This window comes from Muntiacus reevesi, chromosome 7, assembly GCF_963930625.1.
Source record: "Muntiacus reevesi chromosome 7, mMunRee1.1, whole genome shotgun sequence".
Taxonomy (NCBI): domain Eukaryota; kingdom Metazoa; phylum Chordata; class Mammalia; order Artiodactyla; family Cervidae; genus Muntiacus; species Muntiacus reevesi.
This window is the reverse complement of record NC_089255.1, coordinates 96310250-96337180: the sequence shown is the minus strand read 5'-3', so window position 1 is coordinate 96337180 and position 26931 is coordinate 96310250. Positions and strand designations below refer to the sequence as shown.

At 40.1% G+C, this 26931-nt stretch overlaps 1 protein-coding gene across 1 annotated transcript in view; it reads right to left on the bottom strand.

The window, feature by feature from the left end:
• TTC8 (tetratricopeptide repeat domain 8) overlaps nt 1-26931 on the bottom strand; it is a 55292-nt gene that overhangs the window by 12472 nt on the left and 15889 nt on the right. The window contains exons 2-9 of the mRNA XM_065941040.1: nt 25914-26034; nt 24571-24634; nt 24303-24462; nt 23995-24084; nt 21510-21554; nt 16302-16387; nt 8273-8360; nt 5520-5630 (exon numbers count right to left, since the gene is read on the bottom strand). Coding sequence (XP_065797112.1) covers nt 5520-5630; nt 8273-8360; nt 16302-16387; nt 21510-21554; nt 23995-24084; nt 24303-24462; nt 24571-24634; nt 25914-26034 — 765 coding nt within the window. The remainder of the gene's footprint in view (nt 1-5519; nt 5631-8272; nt 8361-16301; nt 16388-21509; nt 21555-23994; nt 24085-24302; nt 24463-24570; nt 24635-25913; nt 26035-26931) is intronic.

Genomic DNA, 26931 nt, shown 5'->3' with positions numbered 1-26931 from the left:
GTGACACTGTTGTTTTAATTTTCATTTCCTTAATTATCACTGAGGTTAGACACTCAACACACTACACATTTCTTTTCCTGCAAACTGCAGATCCGTGCCTTTCGTCAGCGCTGCTATCCCATCTCTTGTCCGCTTATCCTTGGTTTGTGTGTGTGAGGGGCTTGGGCGGGAACCCGCGTGGGAACCCGCCCTCTGGGCTCAGGAGAGCTGGAGAGACAGCTGTGGCTGCAGGGTCGCTGGGCGCTGCCTGCTCTCTCCTCTCCGACACAAAGAACGCGCGCGGACGCGGACTTCCGCTCACAGCCCAGGAGGGCCACGTGTTTGTGAACACTCCCTTCAGGGGAAAAGCACAGGGGGTTTGCTTGAGTCCTTCCACATGTGTGCTAAGCAGCAGCAGGACGAAAGGGCGGGGTGCCGCCGGACTGCCGCTCGAGCCTGGCTGCTGTCTCAGCTCTGCACTGGCGACCTGCGTGGAGAGCGGCCACAGGTCACCATGTAGGCTGCAAGGACAAGGGCCATTCCTTGCTTTTACCCCCACCAGTGCTCTGAGGAAACACCTGTCGCAGTTTCCATGTTTATGTGCTTGACCAAAATGAGGAGTTATAAGCGTGGATGTGCATATTTATGTGTCAGTGTGCAATTCTCCCATCAATCTGTAAACCACCTGAAACCCAGCAACTGCTGAGCAACACATAAAGTGAAGACAGTAAAAGCAGCCTTTTTCCCCTGTCCCAGGTATGGCAAATATGTTCCCTGTTTGATGTTTTTACCTATTTGGTTAGGGTTTGCTTTTATTTGTATTGTCGTTTTTCAGTATAGAAAATTTAACCTTTATGTTCTCATACTGATCAATTTTTTCTATTATGACTTTCTGAATTAGTATCATGTTTAGAAAGGTCTTCCCCAGCCCAAGTTTATATAAATAATTCATCTGTATTTTCTTCTGGAACATTCACAGTTTTAAATCTTCGAGTCACCTGGTAGCAATGGGTTCCTTTTCTATTTTTTTAGTATTTATTTATTAGGCTGCCATAGATCTTCATTGCAGCATGCAGAACCTTTAGTTGTAGCATCTGAACTCTTTAGTTGAGGCATGTGGGATCTAGTTCCCTGACCAGGGATCAAACACAGGCCCCTTGCATTGGGAGCATGGAATCTTAGCCACTGGATCACCAGGCAATTCCCAGCAATGTGTTCTTTCAGTATAAGGAATCACTACTCAGCCAGCTCTATTTTGAAGCTTAAACAATCCAGGAAACCAGCTGGTTTAACAGACAGTCTTTATCACATAAATTTTCATAGGTATTGAATACACACAGATTCTAATTCTGTCTTTTCTTCGATCTATTCCAGCATCAGAATTGTTTATAGTAGCTTGAGGATAAATTTTATTAATGTGGATTTAAAATAATATCTTCAAACATACAAATGTCACTTCAAGTATATAAACAACCCTGGTATCATTTAAGTGATTTTTATAGTAGCTATTAGTGGTTATTTTTTTAACTAATCCACAGAATTAATTTAACACGGATTAGAGTTTTAGTTATTTAAAACAAAACTGTAAATAACTTAGGGAAGTGAACTTTGCTGACTCTCAAACTCTGTTACATATCAAAATCACCGAGTGGGCTTGCTCAGCAGACAAAAGCCTGTATCCCCCTTTACAGGACGCGTGCGTCAGGAGGAGGAAGACGGGCCTCACTCTCAAACACTCCCAAAGTCATTTCTATACACAGTAAAGTTCAATACTGAACACAATACTGTTCATGAGAGCGATATTTCCTAGGGTAATTACTCAGTTTCAAACACCTTTTAACACGTGCAGCGTGCTGTGCTTAGCCACTCATTCGTGTCCAACTCTTTGCAACTCCTTGAACTGTAACCCGCCAGGCTCCTCTGTCCATTAAATTCTCCAGGCCAGAATACTGGAGTGGGTAGCTTTCCCTTCTCCAGGGGATCTTCCCAACCCAGGACCCAACCCAGGTCTCCCGCATTGCAGGCAGATTCTTTACCATCTGAGCCACCAGGGAAGCAAGGAAGGCCTTTATTTGAACCTTTTACCACAGAATAGTTCAAATAAAGGCCTGCCTTTCAAATGAATAAACAAAAGGCTCCAAGAAAAAGTAAAACCACAACCAAATTTAGCAAGGATAAATCATTTTAAACAACCTTCTGTACAGAACAAGCAACAAATAATCGGCAGCACAACATGTTCATTTAAAAGAAACAAGATCAAAATGAAAGTGATTTTAAAAAAAGAACATAAAGGAAAAGAATCCCTCCAGAGAAAAGCATGATATACCTACAAAAATCCCTAAAGGCACATGCTGTGTAAGCTCCAAGGCTAAGAACCAAACTCTACTAATTAACCCTCAATCCACTGTCACATAAAGAGAAAAGGAACACAATGGAAATCTTTGTAAGGCAAACTTTGCCATAAGTGAAATTAACCATGTAAATTCAAGCAGAAATGCTGCATCCCGCTGTTCCAAGTCTGTGCTCAGCTCAGACACCCTATTTGTACATGATGTCGTCCTCAAAACTAGGATGCTCTCTCTTCACTTCTTTGAGTAAAAATTCAGATTCTACTTTTTCTCACAAAGCCTTCCCCTGTCACCCTTACAAAAGAATGTGCTCCTCCAAGTCCTGGCCAGACCCAGAACAGGGGAAGGAAGGAGGAGGCTGATCAAAGAATCCACTCCAGACCCGCTCCCTGTCCCAGCCATTGCAACGATCACTGTGATGGGAGCCTAGAAAGAATCCTTCCCGCCAGTTCCTTCTAACAGCAGCTCCCACCTGAGAAGGGCAGAAGGAACAAGAGGCACAAACAATTCCAACCTCATCGAGACAGTCAGCACTATGAACTCCACAGCTTTCAAACTGATTCTATTTTATTTCCTTCCTAAGCTTCTTGGTCAAAATTTCATTCATGTTCAATTTAAGGTCACACAACTAAAGATACAGAGATACTGATAATGCTTTTTTACAGAACGGTCAAAGGTTTCTATTTATGTGCTTATCAAAATTACATTTCACAAGGAGAAGCTATTTCTAAACAATTTAAGGATAATATTTGTTGTTTTCATGTTACAAGTAATACATGTTGATTACAGAAAATCTGGAAAATAAAATACAAACCATTCACACACTACTACCCAGGTATGGCAACTACTAACACTTTCCATTCTTTTTTCTAACAAAATAATTTTAAAAGATCATACCCAGCATTTCAAGGAATTTAAAAGAGAAGAAAGATGCTTCTGTTCAATACTGTAGTGGAAGGTCCTAAACACTAAGGTTTTTTTAAGTAAAATAATTGAAATTAAGAGATAAAACTGTCCACATTCACAGATGATGGTTGTTTTACTTAGAAAATCTAAGACAATCTATGATAAGTTATTAAAAAGACTATTTAGCCAAGTTTTAGTATCAAATCAACTTAAATTAGTACATTCCCATTCACCAGAAATGACCATAGAAAACACAAGAGAAAAAAAAGCAGTTCATTCCCAATTTTACCTACAAACGCATCTATGCAGAAGAGAGCTAACACAGCAGGCCTGGGACTGCTGCCCTCAGGAAGGCCTGCTTGAGAGCTGGCCCTTGGTGAGTGACTCAGACCTTGGCTAGGGCCCTGTGTGCGTGCGCGTGTGCTAAGTCGCTTCAACCGCGTCTGACTCTTTGTGACCCTACGGACTACAGCCCTCCAGGCTCCTCAGTCCATGGGGTCCTCCAGGCAAGAACGCTGGACTGGGTCGTCATGCCCTCCTCCACGGGATCTTCCCGACCCAGGGATCGAACCCACGTCTCTCACATCTCCGGCACTGGCACACGGATTCCTTACCGCTGGAGCCACTGGGAAGCCCAGCTCGTGTCCTGTGCTGATACAAAACCTTCCCCAAAGGACAGCGTGGCTCGCTACACCTGAACTGTGCAAACTGCAGGGCATGTGGTGCATGGACGCCTGCTTCCTTCTGGGAGCCTGGGGTCCTGGTACCCGGCAGGCAGATGGTGCGTCTATGGACAGCCCCGGTAACAGACTGCTGTTGCTCCGTCGCTAAGTCACGTCCAACTCTGAAACCCCAAGAACTGCAGCACACCAGGCTTCCCTGTTCTTCACTGTCTCCCGGAGCTTGCTCAAACTCATGTCCACTGAGGTGGCGATGCCATCCAACCTTCTCATCCTCTGTCTTCCCCTTCTCCTCCTCCCTTCAATCTTTCCCAGCATTGGGGTCTTTTCCAATGAGTCGGGTCTTCGCATCAGGTGGAGCTTCAGCATCAGCCCGTTCAGTGAATATTCAGGGCTGATCTCCTTTAAGATTGACTGGTTTGATCTCCTTGCGGTCCAAGGCACTCTCAAGTCTTCTCCAGCACCGCAGCTCGAAAGTATCAGTTCTTCAGGGCTCAGCCTTCTTTATGTGATGGACACCATGTCTCTAATGAACTTCCCTGACAGACAGTGCTTCATACATGTTGCCACAACTTGCAGGAAGAATCAAATGTGTCCTCTGTGACTCCACCAGGGGTCGGGAGTCGGCAGAGGGGAACTCTTGAAAGCCAGTGTCTGGTTTCCTCTGAACTTTGCCCCACATGCCTTTTCCCTTTACTGATTTTGCCTTGTACCCTTTTGCTACAAAAAACCATGGCTATGAGCACAACTGTGTGCTGAGTCCTGAGACCCAATAAATCACTGAACCTCATAATTACAAAATATTCATTGAAGGACAAAAAAGAAAAAGACCTAAGTAAATGGACAGTTATATCATGAACCCCAGTGGGAAGAAAGGCACCCCCCTCATTCTTATATTCAATGCAATTCCAATCCACATGCCAACAGGGTTTCTTTCTATGGAAGAGCAAAGGGCCAAGAATACCCAATTGTGAAGAACAGCTGGTAGAATTTTCCCAACCTGATATCAAGAATTATTATGAAGCTATCTTAATTAGGCAGCAGGGAGAACTCAATAGGGCTTTTCATGAAATTTGCCAAAAATGGCTCTAAAATTTATTAGAATAAGTAAAAGTCCAAAATAGCCAAGACATTCCTAATGAAGATGAACAAAGCACCCTACCAAAGAGTACGTATAATAAAGCTACAGGAGTTAACATGATGTAATATGGGTACAAGGATAGACAAGCAGACCAATAGAACAGAAGAGAAAACCTCAGAATATGTCTACCATATACACAGAAAAAAGCCTGATGCTTGACATTACAGACTGGAGAGAAGGTTAAGTTAATGTTGGGACAACCAACTATACATAGGGAAGAGCTAATTTAAATTCTTCTCTCACACCACTCTCTATACCCTTCTGTATGTCTGAAATACTTCATCTTAAAAACTTAAGTTTGTTTAATGCATACACTAAAATCTCTTGCTCTGTTGGTAAATCACTGGACAACAATCATAATTATACAACCTGTTACACTTTATAAGACCCCAAGGGACTATGAACTTACTTAAGTAGCATATAACCTCAATTTTATATCAACTTTTTGAAAGATAGGAACCTTACCTCATAGATCCTGGCAATTCCATAAAGTAAGGTTACCTCTCCTGGAAACTTGTTTAAGCCTTGTTTGAAAAGATTTATAGCAGTCACGGGTTGATCCAGTGAGATGTAAACCTAAAACCAAGATACACTTCAACAGAAGTACTGCTTTTTAAAATAACAGTATTCATTATGACAAATTTAAAATTATAGATTAGTAACAAATTATCTCCTAGATACTATAGTAAACATTTTTCAGAAACATGTAGGATCAATTTCCAACAATGATGTTACAGTTTTATCTCCTCATGCTGCATGTGACACATTCACTCATTTATTCCTCCAGCAAACACTTGCTGTGGGCTTACTATTGTCACACAGACTAGACAGTAACCAGAAAGGGATGCAGATGTACGGCAAAAACTATCACACACTGTAAAGCAATTATCCTCCAATTAAGACAAATTAATTTTTAAAAAAGAGAGGATCAAGGGAAAGTCTTTTTGAGGATGGAACAGATGTAAGTGTGTCTACAGGCGGGCATGAAGGACTAACTGTGAGGCTGCCTGTGAAGACGCTGGAGAAAGAGGGCATGGCCCGTGGGAAAGTCTGAGAAGGAGCGGCGGGGAAGCCTCTGCAGAGCGTGGTTTGGGAGAAGAACCCTGAGAAGCAGACGGGAAACACAGGTGTAGGGAGAGGGTCAGGGAGTTGGGAGGGTTAGCACTCCATGCTCCCATTTAACAGTTCCCACCACTGAGTTAGAAATGAGAAAATTCAGCGTGGATAAACCATAACTTACTAGGAGTTTCTAAAATGAGAATTATAGCTTTATGTATAGAAACATAAGATTATGACATTTTTTTCCTTCATGATCTTGGATCCTCTGTTTCCTCCTAAACGTTTAGACTGTGCTTTGAAGAAGCCCAAATGGAGCCACACAAAACTGCCTAGGGGGTTTACTGATGAAGAAGGAGGCTAGAGGAAAGGGCATGGATGAAAACTTCTCAATTTTTACCTTCCGTGCTTCTGAATTGCTTTTTAAAATATAATAAATAATATAATTCCATGTATGAATATAAAATATTTAATAATTCTTAAATTAACAAGCTTAAATCATAAGAAATAACATTGTTCCTAAAACCTGCTTGGTCTCTATTACTTAGCAATAATTCCTTCACATATTAAAAAAAAACAAGTAAACTGTAACCCTATATGGTCACATAGGTAACAAAAGAGTTAAGCAAATCAACTGATGAAAAAATAATCAAACAATGTATTTAACAATAGTTTAAAAGTACATTTTTAACCACATGGCAAGTGATTATCAATTAAGAAGATAATAGTCATATACTGTAACCTGAATTATAATTTCAAGCTGTCAGAAAACTTTACTGTGACGTTTAGAAACCTTTTTAGAATTTAACATATAACGTATAAAGACACTTAAGAGTTTCAGACATTTTTTAAAAAACCACTATAAACATGCTGAGTTAGCACAGTAAGTTTATATGGCAGAACTTCCATTTGCTTCTGTTAGCATGCTAACATTCATACCATATTTAGAAGGTGGTAGCACTTCCTTTTGGAGAAGGCGATGGCAGCCCACCCCAGCGTTCTCGCCTGGAGAATCCCAGGGACGGGGAGCCTGGCGGGCTGCCGTCTAGGGGGTCGCACAGAGTCAGACACGACTGAAGCGACTTAGCAGCAGCAGCAGTAGATGCATTCCCTTCTCTGTCTCATCTTCTTTTCAACCTCCTTGACAACCCTTTTTAAACTTAAGAAATTCTTAAAGATACATCAGTACAAGGTGACGTCCTAAGCACCGCTTCATCAAACGCTTCTCTGAAGGTAGCCTCGGTGAGGGTGGAGAAGGCACCGGTGCCAGCAGTGGGCGTTGCAGGCTGCCCTCACCTCTACCGTGGCAGGGGGCTCAGGCGCTGCAGAGTCAGAAAGTCCGGGGTGTGAACTGCTGGGCTTTAGTCGCTCAGCTGTGGCGGACTCGCCTCTGACTCCAGGGACTGTAGCCCGCCGGGCTCCTCTGTCCGTGGGGCTTTCCTGGCAAGAATGCTGGAGTGGGTTGCCATTCCCATCTGGAGGGGACCTGCCCGACTCAGGGGCTGAAGCCCCGTCTCCTGAGTCTCCGGCAATGACAGGCAGCCTCTTTGCTGCGGAGCCACCAATGAAGCCCCTGGGTTTGAATGCTGGCTCTCAAAAGGCAAGTAAGACTGCACATCAGCACGTACCCTCCCGAGTATCCTTTTCCTTAACAGTACAAAGGAAACCCACTCTGCGGTGTTGCTAAGAAAGTTTAACTAAATTACCCAAACAGACTTGATAAAATACCTTACACCGAGCAGGTGCTCAATAAAGGGGAAATACTGTTTTTGTTATAATGGCAGAGCCAAAAAGTGAAGGACCTACATAAAAACAATCCTGTTCTCTATAGTCTGCTGACACGGGAAATAAATGTGTTGTAGAAAAACACCTCTCTGGGGCTTGTGACCCCTGGGGATAGTAAACCTGTAGCATGTTCTTCTGATCTAATGGGCAATACTTCAAAGGGGCTGTCTTACTTTTCACGGCAACCAATTTTTCCTGAGATGGTTATCCTCCGTATGTGCTCACCTTTCCCCTTACCATTAAAAGAAAAAAGTTAAGTCTGAATACATTAACTTGTCAACTGTTCTTAAAGAAACTGGCAACTCTCCCCATACGCTGGTCGGAATTTAAACATTTATCCAGAGAAGACAAATTCCACTCAATTTCAGAGTACTTACTTTTGCCAAGTAGAGAAATGTATCTACCATTTCCTGCTCCTTCAGGGCTGATTTAAACTGTTTCTCTGCTTCACGATACAATCTTAACCTAAGAACAACCATTTTAAAAAATTAGGCATTCGATTTAAAACAAACAGGACCAGCATCCATTCATACCCTGAGGATACGAATTAGAGACAAATTACATCTGTTAAGAGTAAGCATGCAAGAAGGCGACGTTACATGCACACACGCATGTTTATATAGGTTAGAAAAAGAGATGCCGGCATTCCCATATTCACTGTCTGGACGCTTAAACGGGCTGCAGAGTCGGTCTGAAGCCTAATCACAGCAGGATGCTGGTGAGTCAACACCCAGATTGCCTGTGTCAGCTGACGTGACCTCAGGAAATGCTCAGAGCCTCCATCTTATTGGAAGAACTGAAGACGACATTTCTCTGAAAACATCTTCTACTTTGAGATAAAAGCCCCTTTTTAAAAACTGAGGTACTGGGTTGGCCAAAAGGTTCATTCAGTCTTTTTCGTAAGATGGCTCTAGCAGTGCTTAATTGTCTTTAACTTCATTCAAAACAATTTTGTTAGGTTGTATTGTTGACAGCTGTCATGTCAGGGTGAGTTTAAAAAAAAAAATCAAAATTGGTGAATTTTTGTGTAGTCATTTTAATACTGAAGATAGAAGAAAATAAGCAACATTTTCAGAATATTATGCTTTATTATTTCAAGAAAGATTAAAAAATGCAACTGAAATGCAAAAAAAAAAAAAAGCAGCATATGCAGAAGTTGCTGTGACTGATCAACTGAGTCAAAGCTGGTTTGTGAAGTTTCATCCTGGAGATTTCTCACTGGACGGTGTTCTGCGGTCACATAGACCTGTTGAAGTTGACAGCGATCAAACTGACACATCCACTGAGAACAATCTATGCTATAGCATGCAGGAGATAGCCGACATGCTCAAACTATCTAAACCAAGTGCTGAAAATCAGTTATATCAGTGTGGTATGCTAATCATTTTGATGTTTGGGTTCCACATAAGTTGAGCAGAAAAAAATCTTCTTGACTGGATGTCTGATGCACTTCTTTGTTTGATGACCAGGCAAAAACTGTTACAGCGTGGCTGAGTAGTTCTGATTCCTCCACCATATTCACCAGACATTCCACCTTTGGATTTCCATTTATTTTGGGTTTTACAAAGTTCTCTTAATGGAAAAAGATCTCAATTCCCTGGGAGACTGTAAAAGACACCTGAAACAGTTCTTTGCTCAAAAAAATAACGTTTTAGGAAGATGGAATTATGAAGTTACCTAAAAACTGGCAGAAGGTAGTGGAACAGAATGGTGAATACACTGTTCAATAAAGTTCTTGGTGAAAATGAAAAATGTGTCTTTTATTTTTAATTTAAAAAAACAGAAGGAACTTTTTGGCCAACTCAATATAATTGCCATACAACAGTATGTTAATTTCAGGCATATAACATAATAATCTGATATTTGTATACCTTGCAAGATGTTCACCACAATAAGTCTAATTAACATCCATCACCATACACAGTTACAGAATTTTTTTCTTGTGGTAAGAACTTATAAGTTTCACTTTGCTAGAAAATTTCAAACACACAATACAGCATCATTAACTACAGCTGCCATGCTGTATGTGACGTTCCCGCCACTCACTTATTCCATAACTGATGTGGCCTCGCGGCTCCTCTCACAGCCTGCCCTCCTCTACTCCCAGCCTCAGGCAACCAGCAATCTGTTCTATCCATGAACTTGCTAACTTTTTTTTTTTTTAGATTCCTCATGTAACTGTTCAGTTCAGTCGCTCAGTTGTGTCCGACTCTTTGACCCCATGGACCGCAGCACGCCATGCCTCCCTGTCCATCACCAACTTCCGGAGTTTACCCAAACCCACGTCCATCGAGTCGGTGATGCCATCCAGCCATCTCATCCTCTGTCGTCCCCTTCTCCTCCTGCCTTCAAGTTTTCCCAGCATCAGGGTCTTTTCCAATGAGTCAACCCTTCGCATCAGGTGGCCAAAGTATTGGAGTTTCAGCTTCAGCATCAGTCCTTCCAATGAACACCCAGGACTGATCTCCTTTAGGATGAACTGGTTGGATCTCCTTGCAGTCCAAGGGACTCTCAAGTCTTCTCCAACACCACAGTTCAAAAGCATCAATTCTTCAGGACTCAGCTTTCTTTACAGTCCAACTCTCACATTCATACATGACCACTGGATAGACCATAGCCTTGACTAGATGGACCCTTGTTGACAAAGTAATGAATCTGCTTTTTAATATGCTATCTAGGTTGGTCATAACTTTCCTTTCAAGGAGTAAGTGTCTTTTAATTTCATGGCTGCAATCACCATCTGCAGTGATTTTGGAGCCCAGAAAAATAAAGTCAGCCACTGTTTCCACTGTTTCCTCATCTATTTGCCATGAAGTGACAAATGAAGGGACCAGACGCCATGATCTTAGTTTTCTGAATGCTGAGCTTTAAGCCAACTTTTTCACTCTCCTTTTTCACTTTCATCAAGAGGCTCTTTAGTTCTTCTTCACTTTCTTCCATAAGGGTGGTGTCACCTGCATATCTGAGGTTATTTATATTTCTCCTGGCAATCTTGATTCCAGTTTGTGCTTCCTCCAGCCCAGCATTTCTCATGATGTACTCTGGATATAAGTTAAATAAGCAGGGTGACAATGTACAGCTTTGACATACTCCTTTTCCTATTTGGAACCAACCAGTCTGTTGTTCCACGTCCAGTTCTAACTGATGCTTCCTGACCTGCATACAGGTTTCTCAAGAGGCAGGTCAGGTGGTCTGGTATTCCCATCTCTTGAAGAATTTTCCACAGTTTATTGTGATCCACACAGTCAAAGGCTTTTGGCACAGTCAATAAGGCAGAAATAGATGTTTTTCTGGAACTTTCTTGTTTTTTCAATGATTCAACAGATGTTGGCAATTTGATCTCTGGTTCCTCTGCCTTTTCTAAATCCAACTTGAACATTACGGTTCATGTACTGTTGAAGTCTGTCTTGGAGAATTCTGAGCATTACTTTGCTAGCATGTGAGATGAGTGCAATTGTGCGGTAGTTTGAATATTCTTTGGCATTGCCTTTCTTTGGGATTGGAATGAAAACTGACATTTTCTAGTCCTGTGGCCACTGCTGAGTTTTCCAAATTTGGTAGCATATTGAGTGCAGCACTTTCACAGCATCATCTTTTAGGATCTGAAATAGCTCAACTGGAATTCTATCACCTCCACTAACTTTGTTCGTAGTGATGCTTTGGTCCTTATAGCTCTGGTAATTTGGTTTGAAATCCGGGAATGTAATGCCTCCAGCTTTGTTTTTCTTTCTCAAGATTGTTTTGGCCCTTCGGGGTCTGCTGTGGTTCCGTACAAGTTTTAGAACTGCTTGCTCTACGTCTGTGGAAAATGCCACTATAATTTTGATAGTGATTGCACTGAATCTGTAGATTGCTTCATGCACTATGGACATTTTAATAATAATAATTCTTCTAATCCAAGAATGTGAAATATCTTTCAATTTACTTGTGGTTTCATCAGTTTCTTTCATTAATATCTTACAGTTTTTGGTGTACAGGTATTTTCATCTCTTTGGTTAAATTTATTCCTAGGTGTTTTATTTTTTGATATAATTGTAAATGGGCCTGTTTTCTTAATTTCCTTGTTATTAATGTATAGAAAGCAACAGATTTTGAATCCTGCAAGTTTACTGAATTCACTTATTATTTCCAACAGTTTTCTGGTGGAGTCTTTAGGATATTCTATATATAGTATCACATCTGCTATAAACAGAGACAGTCCTACTTCTTCTTTTCTGATGTGGATGCCTTTTATTTCTTCTTCTTGACTAAATTCTCTGGCTAGGACTTCCAATAGTATGTTGAGTAAAACCAGTGCCAGCAGGCATCCTTATCTTACCCTTCATTTAGAGAGCAAAAGCTTTCAACAGCAGTGAGTGTGACTTCAGCTGAAGGCTTGTCATTCATGGCCTTTACTATGTTGAGGTACATTCCTTCTATATCCACTTTGTTAGAAGTTTTTATCATAAATGGATGTTGGACTTCGTCAAATGCTCTCTCTGCATCTATTGAGATACTCATATGATTTCTATACTTCATTTTGTTAATGTGATATATTACAATGATTTGCATATACTGAACCATCCTTATATACCTGGAATAAATCCCACTTACTCATAGTTATGATCCTTTTCATGCTCCTATTTCATTTATTTCTATCCTGATCTTTGTTATTTCCTTCCTTCTACTAACTTTGAGCTTCATTTGTTCTTCTTTTTCTAGTTACTTGAGGTGTAAAGTTAGGTTGTTTATTTGAGGATTTTCTTGAGTAGGCATTTATTGCTCAGAACTTCTCTCTTAAGGTGCAGCTTTTGATGCATTCCATAAGTTTTGATGTGTTGTAATTCCAATTTTCACCTGTCTCAAGTTACCTTTTTTGACTCTGTATAAGTCCATTTTTAAACTCTAAACAATTTTGAGGTAAATAGTTAACTGCCACTTGAGTAATATATATACACCATTTTATTATTCCACAACATTTTCTTTCCCCTTTTCTTGTATCTGATACTGATTGTCCTAGTCTATGAATCTGAGATTTGTTCCTTGCTTAAATACAACTGTCCTGATTTCAACACCCACTTCTGCCCAGGGAACATTATATTACCATGGAATCAATCGCTAAAGCACACTTCAGCCTGTCGTTAATAGATCTGTTGGGCTTTCTCATAACTACTCATCCCAGTCATCTGAGAGCTACTTAGGCACTTTATGATAATGCTTTTATTTATGAAATAAAGACAAAACAGTATACAATATGGTCCATTATGTTACTTTCATTTAAAGGCTTGAAAGAATATCTGTGTTCTTTTTTCCTAATCTAAACCTCAAGCACTGATATAACTATACCCAAAGAGATGTTGGACAGTGTGGGACAAAGAGGTTAAAGTGATCCCAAAATCTGGCCTAAAGTTAGCAGATGTATGATGTGGTGGAAGCCCCTACTGCTTCAAAAGCGCTGCAACTTTTACAAGGAGTGTTCATAAAATGTTATCAGAGAACTCTGAAGTTCTGAAGAACAGCATATTTATACACAGTTTCAACTGAACATTTAAGTCTTAAACACATGGCTGAAGTTGAATAACTGAATTCCAGGAATACCTATTTAGTTTGCATATTTTTAACTAATAAGTTATCTCTTGCAAAAATTAATTTTACAGGGATTACAATAAAAAGATACATATAAAAAAAGAATATGAAAACAGAACTAGATTTTAGAAAAAACAATGAAGAATAAAGAAATTAGAAAACAAACACGTGATCAGAGCTACTGAAGTGCCTGGAAACCAGAGAAAGGAAAGGAGGATGAGTCATAGTGTTTTATTACTATGCCCTTGCGCGATCATCTCCTCTAATTCTATCAAAAAGGAATTCACCACATGGGTTCTTGTGCAAAGGAAACGGAGTGGACGCCATGTACAGAGAACGTCTAGGAATAACGAAAACATCAGTCAAGTTCATAAACAATGGACAATACCAAAGAGTCAGAGTCCAGAGATATTCTCCACCAACTGCCAAGTTTTTCTCTCCAATTTAATTCAATAAACATTGTCAAGGATCAACTGCATGCACATTTAATGATGTTAAGGAGCTGCAAAAATGAAGATAACAACCTTGTACTGAAGGCACCAATTAAGATTGAAACAAAACATATTTTAAAATAAATCTAATTGTATTATGGCCAATGAGAAAACAAAAAGTGCTTTGAGAGCACAAAGGAGGAACAAACTAAGTTTCAGCGAGGAAGGAATGGGCAAGAGGTAGGGTGGGGCGGGGGTGAGGGGACATCTCTGATGGACGCAAACTATCGGCGCAAGCCCACAGGAAGGAACGTCCACAGTGTGTTAGGGGAACGCTGAGTTGTTAGGTTTAACCAAAAAGGAAAACACAAGGCAGAATGGGAGAAGTGAGAAACATGGGCAAAGCTATGGACTTGGACAAACTCAGGGATGCCACACATAAAATACAGATTTCATTTCAGAGGTAATGGAGATCAATCAAAGAATATTTGCAACAGTCACTGACAGTACATAGGAAGCCTTGAGTGGACAAGAAAATGGAGGAAGAAAACCTAGATAAGACACTAATGTAGCAATTCAAACAAACGACACTAAAAGCCAGGATTAGGGCACTGGAGCGGGACTGGCTAGTAAGGGAGCAGCTGCAAAAGCCACTGCCCAGGAAGAACCAGGAGGACTTGGGGTCAGGAGCAGAGAGAGGGGAGCCACCCCAGGTGCCCCCGCTGGCACCCACCCCTGGCCTCGCCACTGAGAGGAAGGGGCCCTTCGTCTGGGCTCCCCTGCGCCCTGCACCTGCTTCTATCGGAACGCGAACCACGTGTGCAACTGGTTCCTGTTCTCTCTCCTCCATCCAGTGGTAAAACGTTAGAAGGAGTTTCTCATTAAACATTTTACTGTGAGTGAATGAACAAATGAATGAGTGCTCAATACAGAAAGATGAGAAGCGTTCAAGGAAACAGAGGAGAATAATAATTAATATGACAAAATATACTCATTTAAATATCATCTTACATGGAGGAAAGAAGGAAACAAGCTACGTTTTTCTTTCATTATTATAGATTTCTGAGAGTTTTGCTTAGAAGCTCAAGATTTCAAGCTTGTCTTCAGAAATTATATTCATAAAAGCTTAATGTTATAATGATCCAAAATTACCTTTTAGCAGAAAATGCTTCCTCAATCTAACAGTAGGAAAAAATACTTTAGAGTTCTATGTGAAATATCTAAATGGAAAACAGCCTTAATTTCAACTAGAAAAATAAGCATCCTTTTTATTCTATTTATATATTTCCTTTTTCTCGGTGTTTAATAACTAAAGTTAGTAACTATAGAATGATGCTCACAGTGATTAGTCTACCTTGTTTTTGAATAATAAAATACATTTATCTTTGTAAAATATAACTATTCATTTGATTTTTCAAATGCTCCAAGTGTATTTTGGTATTAAGCAATGATTTCAGATCCTATTTACCAGTTGCTGTATAATATTCATAATATTCATTATAACTTTTTTTGATTTCTCAATTGGCTTAAAAATGTGTTTAAAGGTTAAGTGAACTAGTGTGAGAATGTTCAGATCCTAGAGGAACACCATGAGACTGTGCAAACAGTAAAAGAACTGGCATCAGAAGGCTGAGCTCAAATTCTAGTTCTGCTGCTGACAGGCTGCATGGAGCTGGGAAAGCCACTTTATCCTTCTGAGGCTCACGTCTTCTCATCTGGACAAAGGGCTACTAACAGCAATTACCTCCAAAATGCCTTAAGAGTTGAGTGAGATAAGGTGATGTGTGGACCAGTTCTCTCTCAACCGTAAAGCACTTTACAGATGTGAGGCAGAAGAAGAAATAAAGACGTGAGAGTCAAGAGGAGTAGAGAACCAAGACTCGACTCTAATCCCAGGTCTGTTACTAACTGGTTCCTGATACAAATCAGTTTCTCTGGCCTCAGCTTCTTCATCTGAAAAGGGTGTGAGGGTCTGAAAGCGCCCCCTTCCCAGATCTAAAATTTCCTTCTTCTAAACGTGTCAGTTCTTAGTGCCATCATGTATGTGTGTGGTCAGTCACTCAGTCATGCCCAACTCTCTGTGGCCCCATGGACTGCAGCACACAAGGCTCCTCTGTCTGTGGAATTTTCCAGGCAAGAATACTGGAATGAGCTGTCATTTCCTACTCCAGGGCATCTTCCCAACCCAGGGATCGAACACGTGTCTCCTGAGTCTCCTGTACTGGCAGGCGGATTCTCTACCACTCGCTGGAAGCCATCACGTGATTGCTAAGCAAATGCTCTCTCAAGGAAGCCAGAGACACCTTGCTCACTTCATCGTGAGGAAATCCATCCCCCAGAAAAGGTTACTGGGTTTGAGACTCCAAAATATGTTGCTGCTTCAGCCTTCTACAAAGAATCTGAATTTTACCTGTGGTAACACTTTCCAAGCTGCACTTTCCACCACCAGTCCTTGTACTGAGAATGCTCCGTGGAAAGGGCAGCCAAATCCAAAGCCTTTGAAAAACAATTCATTTTCAATTAGGATTTTCTCTTCTGACAATAAGCAGAAACAATAAATAATGAAATAAACCATATAATTAGCATCAATCAAAACATACATTAGAAATCAGACAGGAACTCGAGTTGCTCATGTCTCCAGATGGCCCCACCAATTTTCCCTAAATAATCAGTTCCAGACCAGAGGGCTGACAGCAGATGAGAAGGAAACACCAATCAAAGGGAAGCAGATGCACAGTCTATCTGAATACAGCTTTAACATACAAGGTACAGAACTGGTAATAAAAAATCTGTACGTTTTTATCCCCACCAAAACACTTCTAAACTTAGCGGCAGTCAAGCCATTACTGTGTAAGGTAGGCCCAAGCGCAGGACCCACTTTAAAGACAGATATCAAGTAATCCTGAAGGTCAGACTTTGCTTGCGATGGACTGAAAAAGAGCTAACTGCTTTCACATTTTATGTGTGCTTATGCCTTTCTCTCTAATGTCTTCTAGTTTGTTCCTTCTCGTGATTATTCAAGATCAGACAAAAATGCCTAATTAAGAATTAGGATTCTATACCCAAAAAGCAGAAACCATTTGGACAAAGAGGAAGCAAATCAATCTTTATACAAATGTAAAGTTCACAGGAATCTGAAGCTCATGTAAAGATTTGGTAATTAGTTTAAAAAGAATTCTGATTTTTTTATATAATACTTACTATTCTTTCTAGTAAGGCTGAAAAGCTTTTATTCTTTAGTCAGTTTTAACATCATCACAATATCCAATAGCTCAGTTAAAGTAACTCTTAGATTTTCAGTTCTATAATCTCAGAAGTGAAATGAAAGTCCCTCAGTCATATCCGACTCTGTGTGACACCACGGACTGTAGCCTGCCAGGCTCCTCTGTCCATGGGATTCTCCAGGCCAGAATACCAGAGTGGGTAGCTGTCCCCTTCTCCAGGGGATCATCCCAACCGGGACTGAACCCAGGTTTCCCACATGGCCGGCAGATACTTTACCATCTGAGCCACCAGGGAAGCCCATAATCTCAGAATGTATCCCATATTATTGTTCATTTCTTCATATTAACTCTTATCTGAAATGAACGCCAAAAGAGTTCCTTGAAGCTTCGGCTGCAAAATTAATAACTTTCCTTGTGTTCCCCATCTTCCCTCACTCCAGGGGAGACTTCTAAATATGCAAACTATTTATAAAGGAATGGTGTCACATGCTGAGGTTCTAATGGACTTGAAAAACCAACATCTCTACTTGAAAGCTATGGAAATTAAAAAGAAGCCAGAGATAAAAGTGGAAGTGAAAAATGAGGGGGGGAAAAGGCATTATTTCAATTAGCATTATCTCTAGAAATACCAGAAAACCATATTTCAATCAGCTCAGTTCAGGAGTGCATTGTAAATATCTGAACAATATTCATTTTAACTTAATCTTTTAGACCTGTTACAGCAAACAGATCAGATTCACTTTCAGATTTAATATAACATTCTATTTTTCATAAAAATATGTCATTCTGAATTTTTTTACATATTCTAATTTTCCAAGATTAGATTTAGTGCTGACTACAGGCTGCTGATTTTGCTTTCAGATATGGTTCCCACATAGGACTCACATGCCCACATATTTGTCTAAGCCAATCAAGGAAATTAATATGAATTACAGATATAGAATAAAAATGGTAAAAATTACATATTAATGATCACTCTTCATTTGATGACTGAGGCTACACTACACAAAACCACCATTATGATTTCAAATGGACCCTACATTCCCTGAGAACAGACACCCACTTCTTACACATCTTTGTTGTTCTCGAATGGTGACGTGCTGTTGAGACCCTCAAGCATTAATTTTATTCTTTACTTCTGATTTATCCTGAAAATAGCTTAGGAATCAAACAAAACTGTCATAGTAATAAGATGCACAATTAAAAGCTATTAACATTTTTTAATTTTAAAGAGGTGATAGAAGAGCTATATTTCTTTAAAGTCTTTGCCAGCTTTTTAAAATAAATGACTATATACTTCTATTCTAGGATCTTTGAATAATCTAATCAATCTAATATCTAGCTACTAATAAAGACCTACAAGGTTATAAATAAAAGGCATAAGTTTATAAAAGTCCCTAGGAACAGGGAGCCTTGGCAGATCTCTACAACAAAACGCTTGTGAATACATCCAGCTAGGCTTCCAGGGACTCTCCTAAGTAATAGTTGGAAACAGTGCTCCCAAGTACCCAAGTTTAGAAAAAGTCTTTCATTCGCTATTGTGAGAGCTGTGACAACGTCAGCATTATGAAATTAAAGAGCATATGGAAATAAAGATCCCAGAATCACCAATCCACATGCCACTTCAGTTCTGTCGATATTGCCAACACTGCCCCACAAAGGGAGAGAGTTATTAAGAACCCAAAAGCAGAAATAGTTTTCCACAAAACAAATTCTTTTTTTCAATGTAGTTCCTATTCCTCAGTAACATTATGTGAATGCCAAGATGCAGAACATCTTCAAGATGAAGCTATTAATAAGAATGTCATCACCAGGACCCTTAGTCAGTGTATGATCTATCAGCTTTCTCAACCCATCGCCTACAACTCTCCCCATTCTCAGACTTCAGTCCAGCCACACTGGCCTCCTCAACGTTCCTCAAACAATCCAAGAATGCTAACACCCAGGGCCTCTGCAGTCAGCCTTTCTGACTTACATGCCCTTCCTCCACCGAACCATCTGGTTCATCTTCCTTCCTTCAGGCCTCTGTTTAAATGTCTTTTTGGAGTGAACTTTACCAACAGCCTTCTAAGTGAAAGTAAAGTCACTCAGTTGCGTCCGACTCCTTGCGACCCGAAGAACTGTAGCCCGCCAGGCTCCTCCGCCCATGGGATTCTCCAGGCAAGAGTACTGGAGTGGACTGCCATTTCCTTCTCCAGGGGATCTTCCCAACCCAGGGATCGAATGCGGGTCTCCTGCATGCAGGCGGGTTCTTTACCATCTGAACCACCAGGAAAGCAACCACCTTCTACCGCATCTAAAATAGTATCACCCTCCATGTCATCATCTATTCCCTTCCCTGGTCTCCCTGCTTTACTTTTATACTACTTATCCCAGGACATTTTATATATTTTTTTAAATTTGCTGTCTCCATTCCTTGCCCAACCAGAACGTACTGTCCAAAAGAGCAGAGATTTTGTCTGCTTGCTTCACCCTGTAGTCTCCGGGCCCGGAAGAGTGCCTGGCACACTGCCGCGGGTCAGAATGTGTAGGAAGAAAGAATAAACATCTCTGCAATAAATGAATCACTCTTCAACAAGTCAAGAAATCCATCCTCTAGTAATTACAAACATTTACTCATTTCTAAAAGGGGATGGTATCTGAACGTTTCTTTTTAATGACAATTTAACTATATGGTTTCATATATCACCCTATAATGCTCTGACCAGCTTTACATGAAGTGAAAATGGCGTGGGCCGCACGTACTTTTATCCACAGCAACACGCCTGGTTTCTCAGTCGCTCCAACCTTAGTTCCCCTTTTCTCCATGTGACCACATCCACCATCACTTTCTTAGGGATAACTACCATACTCAGCGCATCTGGCCCGGGCTCTCAGCTACATTTTAGGGGCACAGATTCCGATAGTGCAGTGGATGTCCACCTGGATCGCCTTTCACAACTTCAGACTGAAGAAGCCTTCCGGTGAGTTATTCAGCTCTTTACAGTCTAACCTCCTTCCCTAAGAACCCCACGTCTGTTAGTAAAACAATCGCTCGCAGCCTCTTTGGGAGGCAGGTGTGACCCGGCACTCTCCTTTGTCCACCACACCAAATGCAGCACCACATTCTGTCACTTCTTTCTGACAGTGCCTCAGAATGCTCCCACTGTTGAGCATATGGCTTATTTACTTCTCATTCCATCCTCTCATCATGTTTTCACCCTTCTTTTACATCTTCTCCCTCCCTTTCCAAAAAAATCTTACTGGATTTTTACTAATATCATCCCCTGACTTTTGCCCTTGATATCTGGTAATAACATCACAAGCTGGCAACTACCTTTCTAACTGTTTCATTATGTCAATTTTATTTCCTCAGCTAGATTACATGGCTTACAGAGGCAGGAAAAAATGTATTTTTAAATAGCATAATGGTTGACACATAGAAAACACAACTGAGAAAAATGCTTTTGTCTTCCTGCATACTTAATACATAGGTATAAAGCTGTTTCTGTGAATAAAAGAATGACAGAAAATACTGTCATTAGACACTGTAGAATTAACTACATTTGATCTGACAAAATTTGTGAAGGTACTGCTCATTTGCATACTAGCATGTAAAAATTACCACAAATGGAGAAGTCATATGCATATAACCTTAAAATTCTCTGTTAAAAGGCTACCAAGATGCTTGATTATTGATTACTGTTGAATTTGGGTGATGACTGACGCAGGTTCATTACACTATAGTTATATAGTCTACCTGCACATGTTTGAAATTTTCTATCACAAAATGTTGAAGGGGAGAGATGGGAACATTACCAAAAAAAAAAAAACAACAACCAGAAATACAGCATTAATGGGCAGATTCTTTACCACTACGCCACCAGGGAAGTCCAATACAGGTGTCAGTAAACCTATAATCACTATATAAACCAAAGAAGAAAATGGATCCACCATGCTATTAGTATAAAAAATAAAGTTTAATGAAAACATATTATGCAGCATTCCCAGTTACCCATACCTTGCCCTTTAATGGAGATCTGTGACCCTACGGATCACGCACAAGTCTTACTACTTCTGTGTGTCTGTGTGTCAGTCGCTCAGTCCCGTCTGACTCTTTGCGACCCCGTGGGCTGTGGCCCACCAGGCTCCTCCATCCATGGGATTCTCCAGGCAAGAGGACTGGAGTGGGCTGCCATTTCCTTCTCCATACTCCTTCCATAGTTATACAAATTTTCCTACTAAAACTAACAGTGGATTTGAAAGTATGAGTAATTCTCCAATCTTTAATAATTCCAGTTGTTTATAAGGTAATAAATTTTTAAAAAATAAGGTAATAAATACGACATTTCCAAACCTAAATCCCCCAAATCAGAAAAATTACATTTAAAAAATAGTACAAATTCAAAACTTACAGTCTTAACATCATTTTCATGATAAAAGATATACTCAAACAGAGCCTGTGAAGAAAAAATACAAAAAATACATTATATTTTATTTTAACGAAGGTTCTCTATTGTTATAGCAAAACCCAAAGGCTATTTCGATAGCAGCTGGATTGAATCAAAATAACAAAGTCCTCTAAAGTGCCTGGAATTTATAAGTAAAGGGTATATCCATACATTTGTTACAATCACTCATTTTAATACAAGGCTACTTATAACTGATGCCTGTTTTTAAAAATATGAACTGCAAAGTTCAAGAATACAAACTGGAAAGCTCAACAGTTTTTTTCATATTACACATTCTATTTTATCAGAAAGAGACAAATGAAAAGACCAACCTTAGGACTGTCATAAAACTGCATGTATTATACAGTGATTGTGATATTAATAATGACACCTCAGACATGGGAAAATCTGGAATCTCTTTCTGAAACAAAGTGGAGTTTAACTGCAAAGTAAGATGTTTTTCCTAATATGCAGATGTCTCTATGTGCAGCAAGGCTGAGAACCATTATTCTAATATTGCCCCCAATTCATCTGGATAAATAAGCATCTACCAAACTACCTCTTGGTGATACTATACTTATCCATAAATACCATTATTTTATACTTGCAAAGTGTACACTTCTACCCCTGGAAGGTATCAAGGTTTTTAACAGAGATGACTTGGAAGCAACCAAAAACAAGAAAAAATAAATCAAGATAAGGCCCTCTTTGAAAAATCTATTCCTAATTCTCCATTTGTTCAGTTATTTTTTTAAAAGTTATGAGTACAGCTCATGTCCTGATAACTTAAGTCAAGGCAAGCTGGAGACCAAAGACAGAGAAACTTGGCATTACTTCCACAACACATTAAGTAAGTGCAAAATCTAGTTTGGTTTGAATTTCATAACATAAACCAGGTCTGTCCTGGAAGTATCCTAACTTAATTGAGGGAAATGCCTCCACTGACTACAATCCCTGGTTAGAAAACAGCAATGGTATCAAGTAGACAATGAGTCACCTCTAATAAATGGCCTGAAAAGATAAACAATCAGATATTCCTCATAAAGGTAAGAGAAATAAGTAAAACTTTATGACTCTGCTAAATCAAGTTGTTTAGACCACTATCAAATAAGGAACGAAGAAAAATATCATTGGCATTGTTACAGTCTGATTTCCTTTTTACCAGCTAGCATTCCTTCTTCTGACTTAAGTTTCAAGTCTGTATGGCTAGAGTTCTTTTTCACCTTCCCTAGAATGTTTGTCGCTCAGTTGTGTCCGACTGTTTGTGACTCCATGGACTATACAGTCCATGGGATTCTCTAGGCCAGAATACTGGAGTGGGTTGCTTTCTCTTCTCCAGGGGATCTTCCCAACCCAGGGATCAAACCCAGGTCTCCTGCTTTGCAGGCGGATTCTTTAGCAGCTGAGCCACAAGGAAAGTCCCTAAAATGTTTAAACGCCAGTAGAACTGATAATAGGGATGAAATCAGCACTCATGCACAGAATTCACAGAGATTACAGCTAAAAACCTGAGCTAGGCTTATACCAGTTTCTGGAAGCTAACTGCTCCTGGCTCTGAATTATTCTATGCTCACCTTCAAATTTTTTTCTACTGGAAAGGTCATGAACATCCTTCTTCCTATTCCTCCCCCTCTCCCTTCTCTCTCTCTATCACTCTTTCTCTTTAATTTAGAAAAGAATTTAATAGTTAGAATTACTAATGTAGTTGGCTTGCCATTGTCTGGCTTAAGTAATATTCATTGAGATACTGGATTAATTACTAATTAGAAAGAAAACATTTTTCTATCTTCTTTTTGACAGTTCTAAATTCCTATGAGGATAGAAAATTATTTTTCTGAGAATAGTCCAAGCTAAAAAAGAAAAATACACACACACACAGATGACCCCCTAAACGTCATTACCCAAAGACAGTGCTGTGTATCTGCTTTCTTTGTTATGAATTCCTATTCTTTATTAGGAGAAAACAAACTTCTTATTATGATAGTATATATGCTTTATTTCTGATTGAGTTTACTTAATTAAACATTGCCATTCCAATCAAGGTAAAGTCTTTTTTCTTCACAAATTTTTACCCATTTCCTGCAATGCTATTATAAGTCCCTCATAGCTCAGTTGGTAAAGAATCCACCTGCAATGCAGGAGACCCTGGTTCGATTCCTGGGCCAGGAAGATTCGCTGGAGAAGGAATAGGCTATACCCACTCTTGGGCTTCCCTTGTGGCTCAGCTGGTAAAGAATCCGCCTGCAATGCAGGGGACTTGGGCTCAAACTCTGGGTTGGGAAGATCCCCTGGAGAAGGGAAAGGTTACCCACTCCAGTATTCTGGCCTGGAAAACTCCATGGACTGTATAGTCCATGGGGTCGCAAAGAGTCGGACACGAGTGAGTGAAGCGACTTTCACTTTCACTTTGAACATCACTTCATAACATAAAATAACTTTAAGAACATACCTTTGCCAATTTAGGTTTCTGGGCATATTTTGTTAAATTCAGTCTGGATAAATTTATAAAAGGTCCATCAGGAGTTGTAAGCATGGAAGCCTGTGGGGAGAAGTAACAGAACAAGAAAAACTCAAACTTTCTCTTGAAACAAAAATTGAATTTAACGTGCATAAAATTATAAAGCCAACACAGGTAAAAAAGAATCACCTTCAAAAATCTCCCATATAATTCCCTACTATAAAAAGAGTGGAGAATAATGTCACACTACATAAATTACTTTGGTCATCCAAGGCTACGGTGCAACCACCAGAACTTACCGTTCCCAGCCTGACAAACCTCCCGGACGAGCTGGCAATGGGGCGGGCAGTGTAGGCGGTCCTCGGCATCCTGATGGCCTGCTCCAAAGTGCCTGGCCTTCCGCTCTGCGTGCTGGACCTCAGACAACCTGTAATGGGTCTTCCAGCCTGAGTGATTGGCCTGTGAGGATCATAAATCGTTAAAAGTACCACGAAGATCGAGAAAGGAAGGTTCTCATACAGTCTGGTCAGTATTTAGCGGGATGAAACAGGAGTGTAGTGAACATACCTGACCGCGGGGCTAGGCCCTCCTGTCTGATTAGTTCCAGGCAGTTTCAGAGATGTTCCAGGACCTAGGAGATCAGATGACAAGTTCAATTCATATATTATTTATTAATCTGTAAAAACTGTCCGCTAACGCAATTTTCACAAGTGCACTGGCCTGATGAAAAAGACCTTAATAACAAGAACCGCACCTAGTAAAATGTGTTTGATTAGTATTTACTGAGTACCAATGTTACTTTTGTTATCACATTTAATCTTCACACTGATTCTATAAGGTAGGTAGTACTAACCCATTTAGCCAAGGCTTAGGTCAACCTGCCAGCATTCACACTCAAGACAAGACAGGCTCCAAAGCTCTGACTCATCAAAATGAGAGTTCTATACTCCCAGAGTGCTCGTGGTAAAGATCCCTCCTGCCAATGCAGGTAAGACGTAAGAGACCCAGCTTCGATCCCTGGGTTGGGAAGATCCCCTGGAGAAGGAAATAGCAACCCACTCCAGTATTCTTGCCTGCAGAAACCCGTGGACAGAGGAGCCTAGCGGGCTGCAGTCCACAGGGTCGCACGGAGCCGGACACGACTGAAGCGACTTAGCAGCAGCATACTCATAGTTTATTTTTCATACAAACTTCTTCTCCCAAAAAAAGATCATTTATCCCCAATATCTAGAATTTAGATATTTTAACTCCAAAAGACCAAATGATAGAGAAAAGAGACACTTTAAAACAGCTATTACCTTCCAAACACACATAAATGACTGACCACTGTCGCAACTAAGAAACTACCAGCAAGACCACCGTATGTCACGGTAACCATCCAGCGCCATCCACAGCAGCACACTGGGACTGGCACTGTGACAGTCGTGATGGGCATTCTCTGCCAAGCCAAGCACCCGCTCCCCCACCTCACATCATGCACCACAGCAGAGCATCTTCAGTTACTTTAAGGGAGTGATGCTTTCAAACGGTCAGTTTTTCAAAAATCCTTTTAGAACACTTCTGTTGTTTGGATGCTTCCCTGTGTTTACAGACTCTTGGATAAACAATCTTTTGTTATATCAGATCAGACTGAATGCATTTTTATGAAACATTTTAAAACTTGTAATGTAATTTCTATTGAAAAATAGTTATACATCAATCTCATATTTTGAGATAATATAACTGAATTGTGTTTTTGCACTATTTAGGCAGAATAGAGGCCATTTACTTGACGTAATGTTTTTTCACATATAGACATCTTTCATGTATATAATGTCCTATTTTTATTACAACAAAAAAAAGTATGTAGAGAGCATATTCCGCCTCCTAATGGCATTTCATTTACTTAACTGAAAATAATCAGTACTTACGGGGAACCTGAGCAATAGCATTCTCATCCAGCATCATTTCTGCGACTCCGTCCTGATCTATGTCGATTTCATCTACGTACACCATTTCACTCAGTGCTCGCGCTTTCAAAATCCAGGCCGCCTGAAAAGCACGGATAAGATAAAGCACGTCTTAACTCGCACTGGAAGTAGTGCAAAGCCTGCAGAAGCTAGCCATCCTTTGTTATTATCTGATTTTTATCAAGCATATTTACCACACAATGCGTAATACTGATTTAAAGGGCTATGTCTAGAAACTAATGCAAGAAGACAGGGTCATTATTAACCAAGAAACAACCTCTATGTATCAATCACCTAGCAAACAACAGTGTGGTCATTACCTAGCACTCTTCTGACACATCTTTTTATAAGTGAAAGAAGATCTTTATAGAAAATTTTACTAGTAATTTGAAAACAAAGGAATAAAGCTACAACCACAGTGTTCTGTCTTCCTCCTTCCAAGACAAGTCCTTCATGAAAACTTTCCTGATGGTTGAACTCTAAACCTACTTCCCTCTTATCTTTCTCATAAAGCTGTCTCTTCATACTCATATTATTATGTATGTACCATATTTGACAAACACTGTAATTCCCTCCCTTCCCCCAGAACGCAAGCTTTTTCACCTTGTTCACTTTGAATTTTCCGTAACACCTATGGTTTTTGTACACAATAGGTATTTCAAAACTGTTGACTCGAACTAAGATCAATGTGTGCCACTTTTTAGTAACTAATCAACACAATCTCAGGTGTTTTATGATCTAGTCAGTAGAAACCCTGCTAGAAAAGCAGAAGAAAAAAAATGGAAAAGATAATTAAGGAGTCTAGAAAATATCTTACCAGCTTTGCTTTACCTTGAGAAATCAGATGTAAAGCTGTGCACAACTGAATACCTTATTAAACATTTAAAACTGCTTGAACAGAAAAGTTTACCTTTCTGCCTCAACAGAGAAGTTGAAGTCGCTCAGTCGTGTCCAGCTCTTTGGGACCCCCAAGGACTGT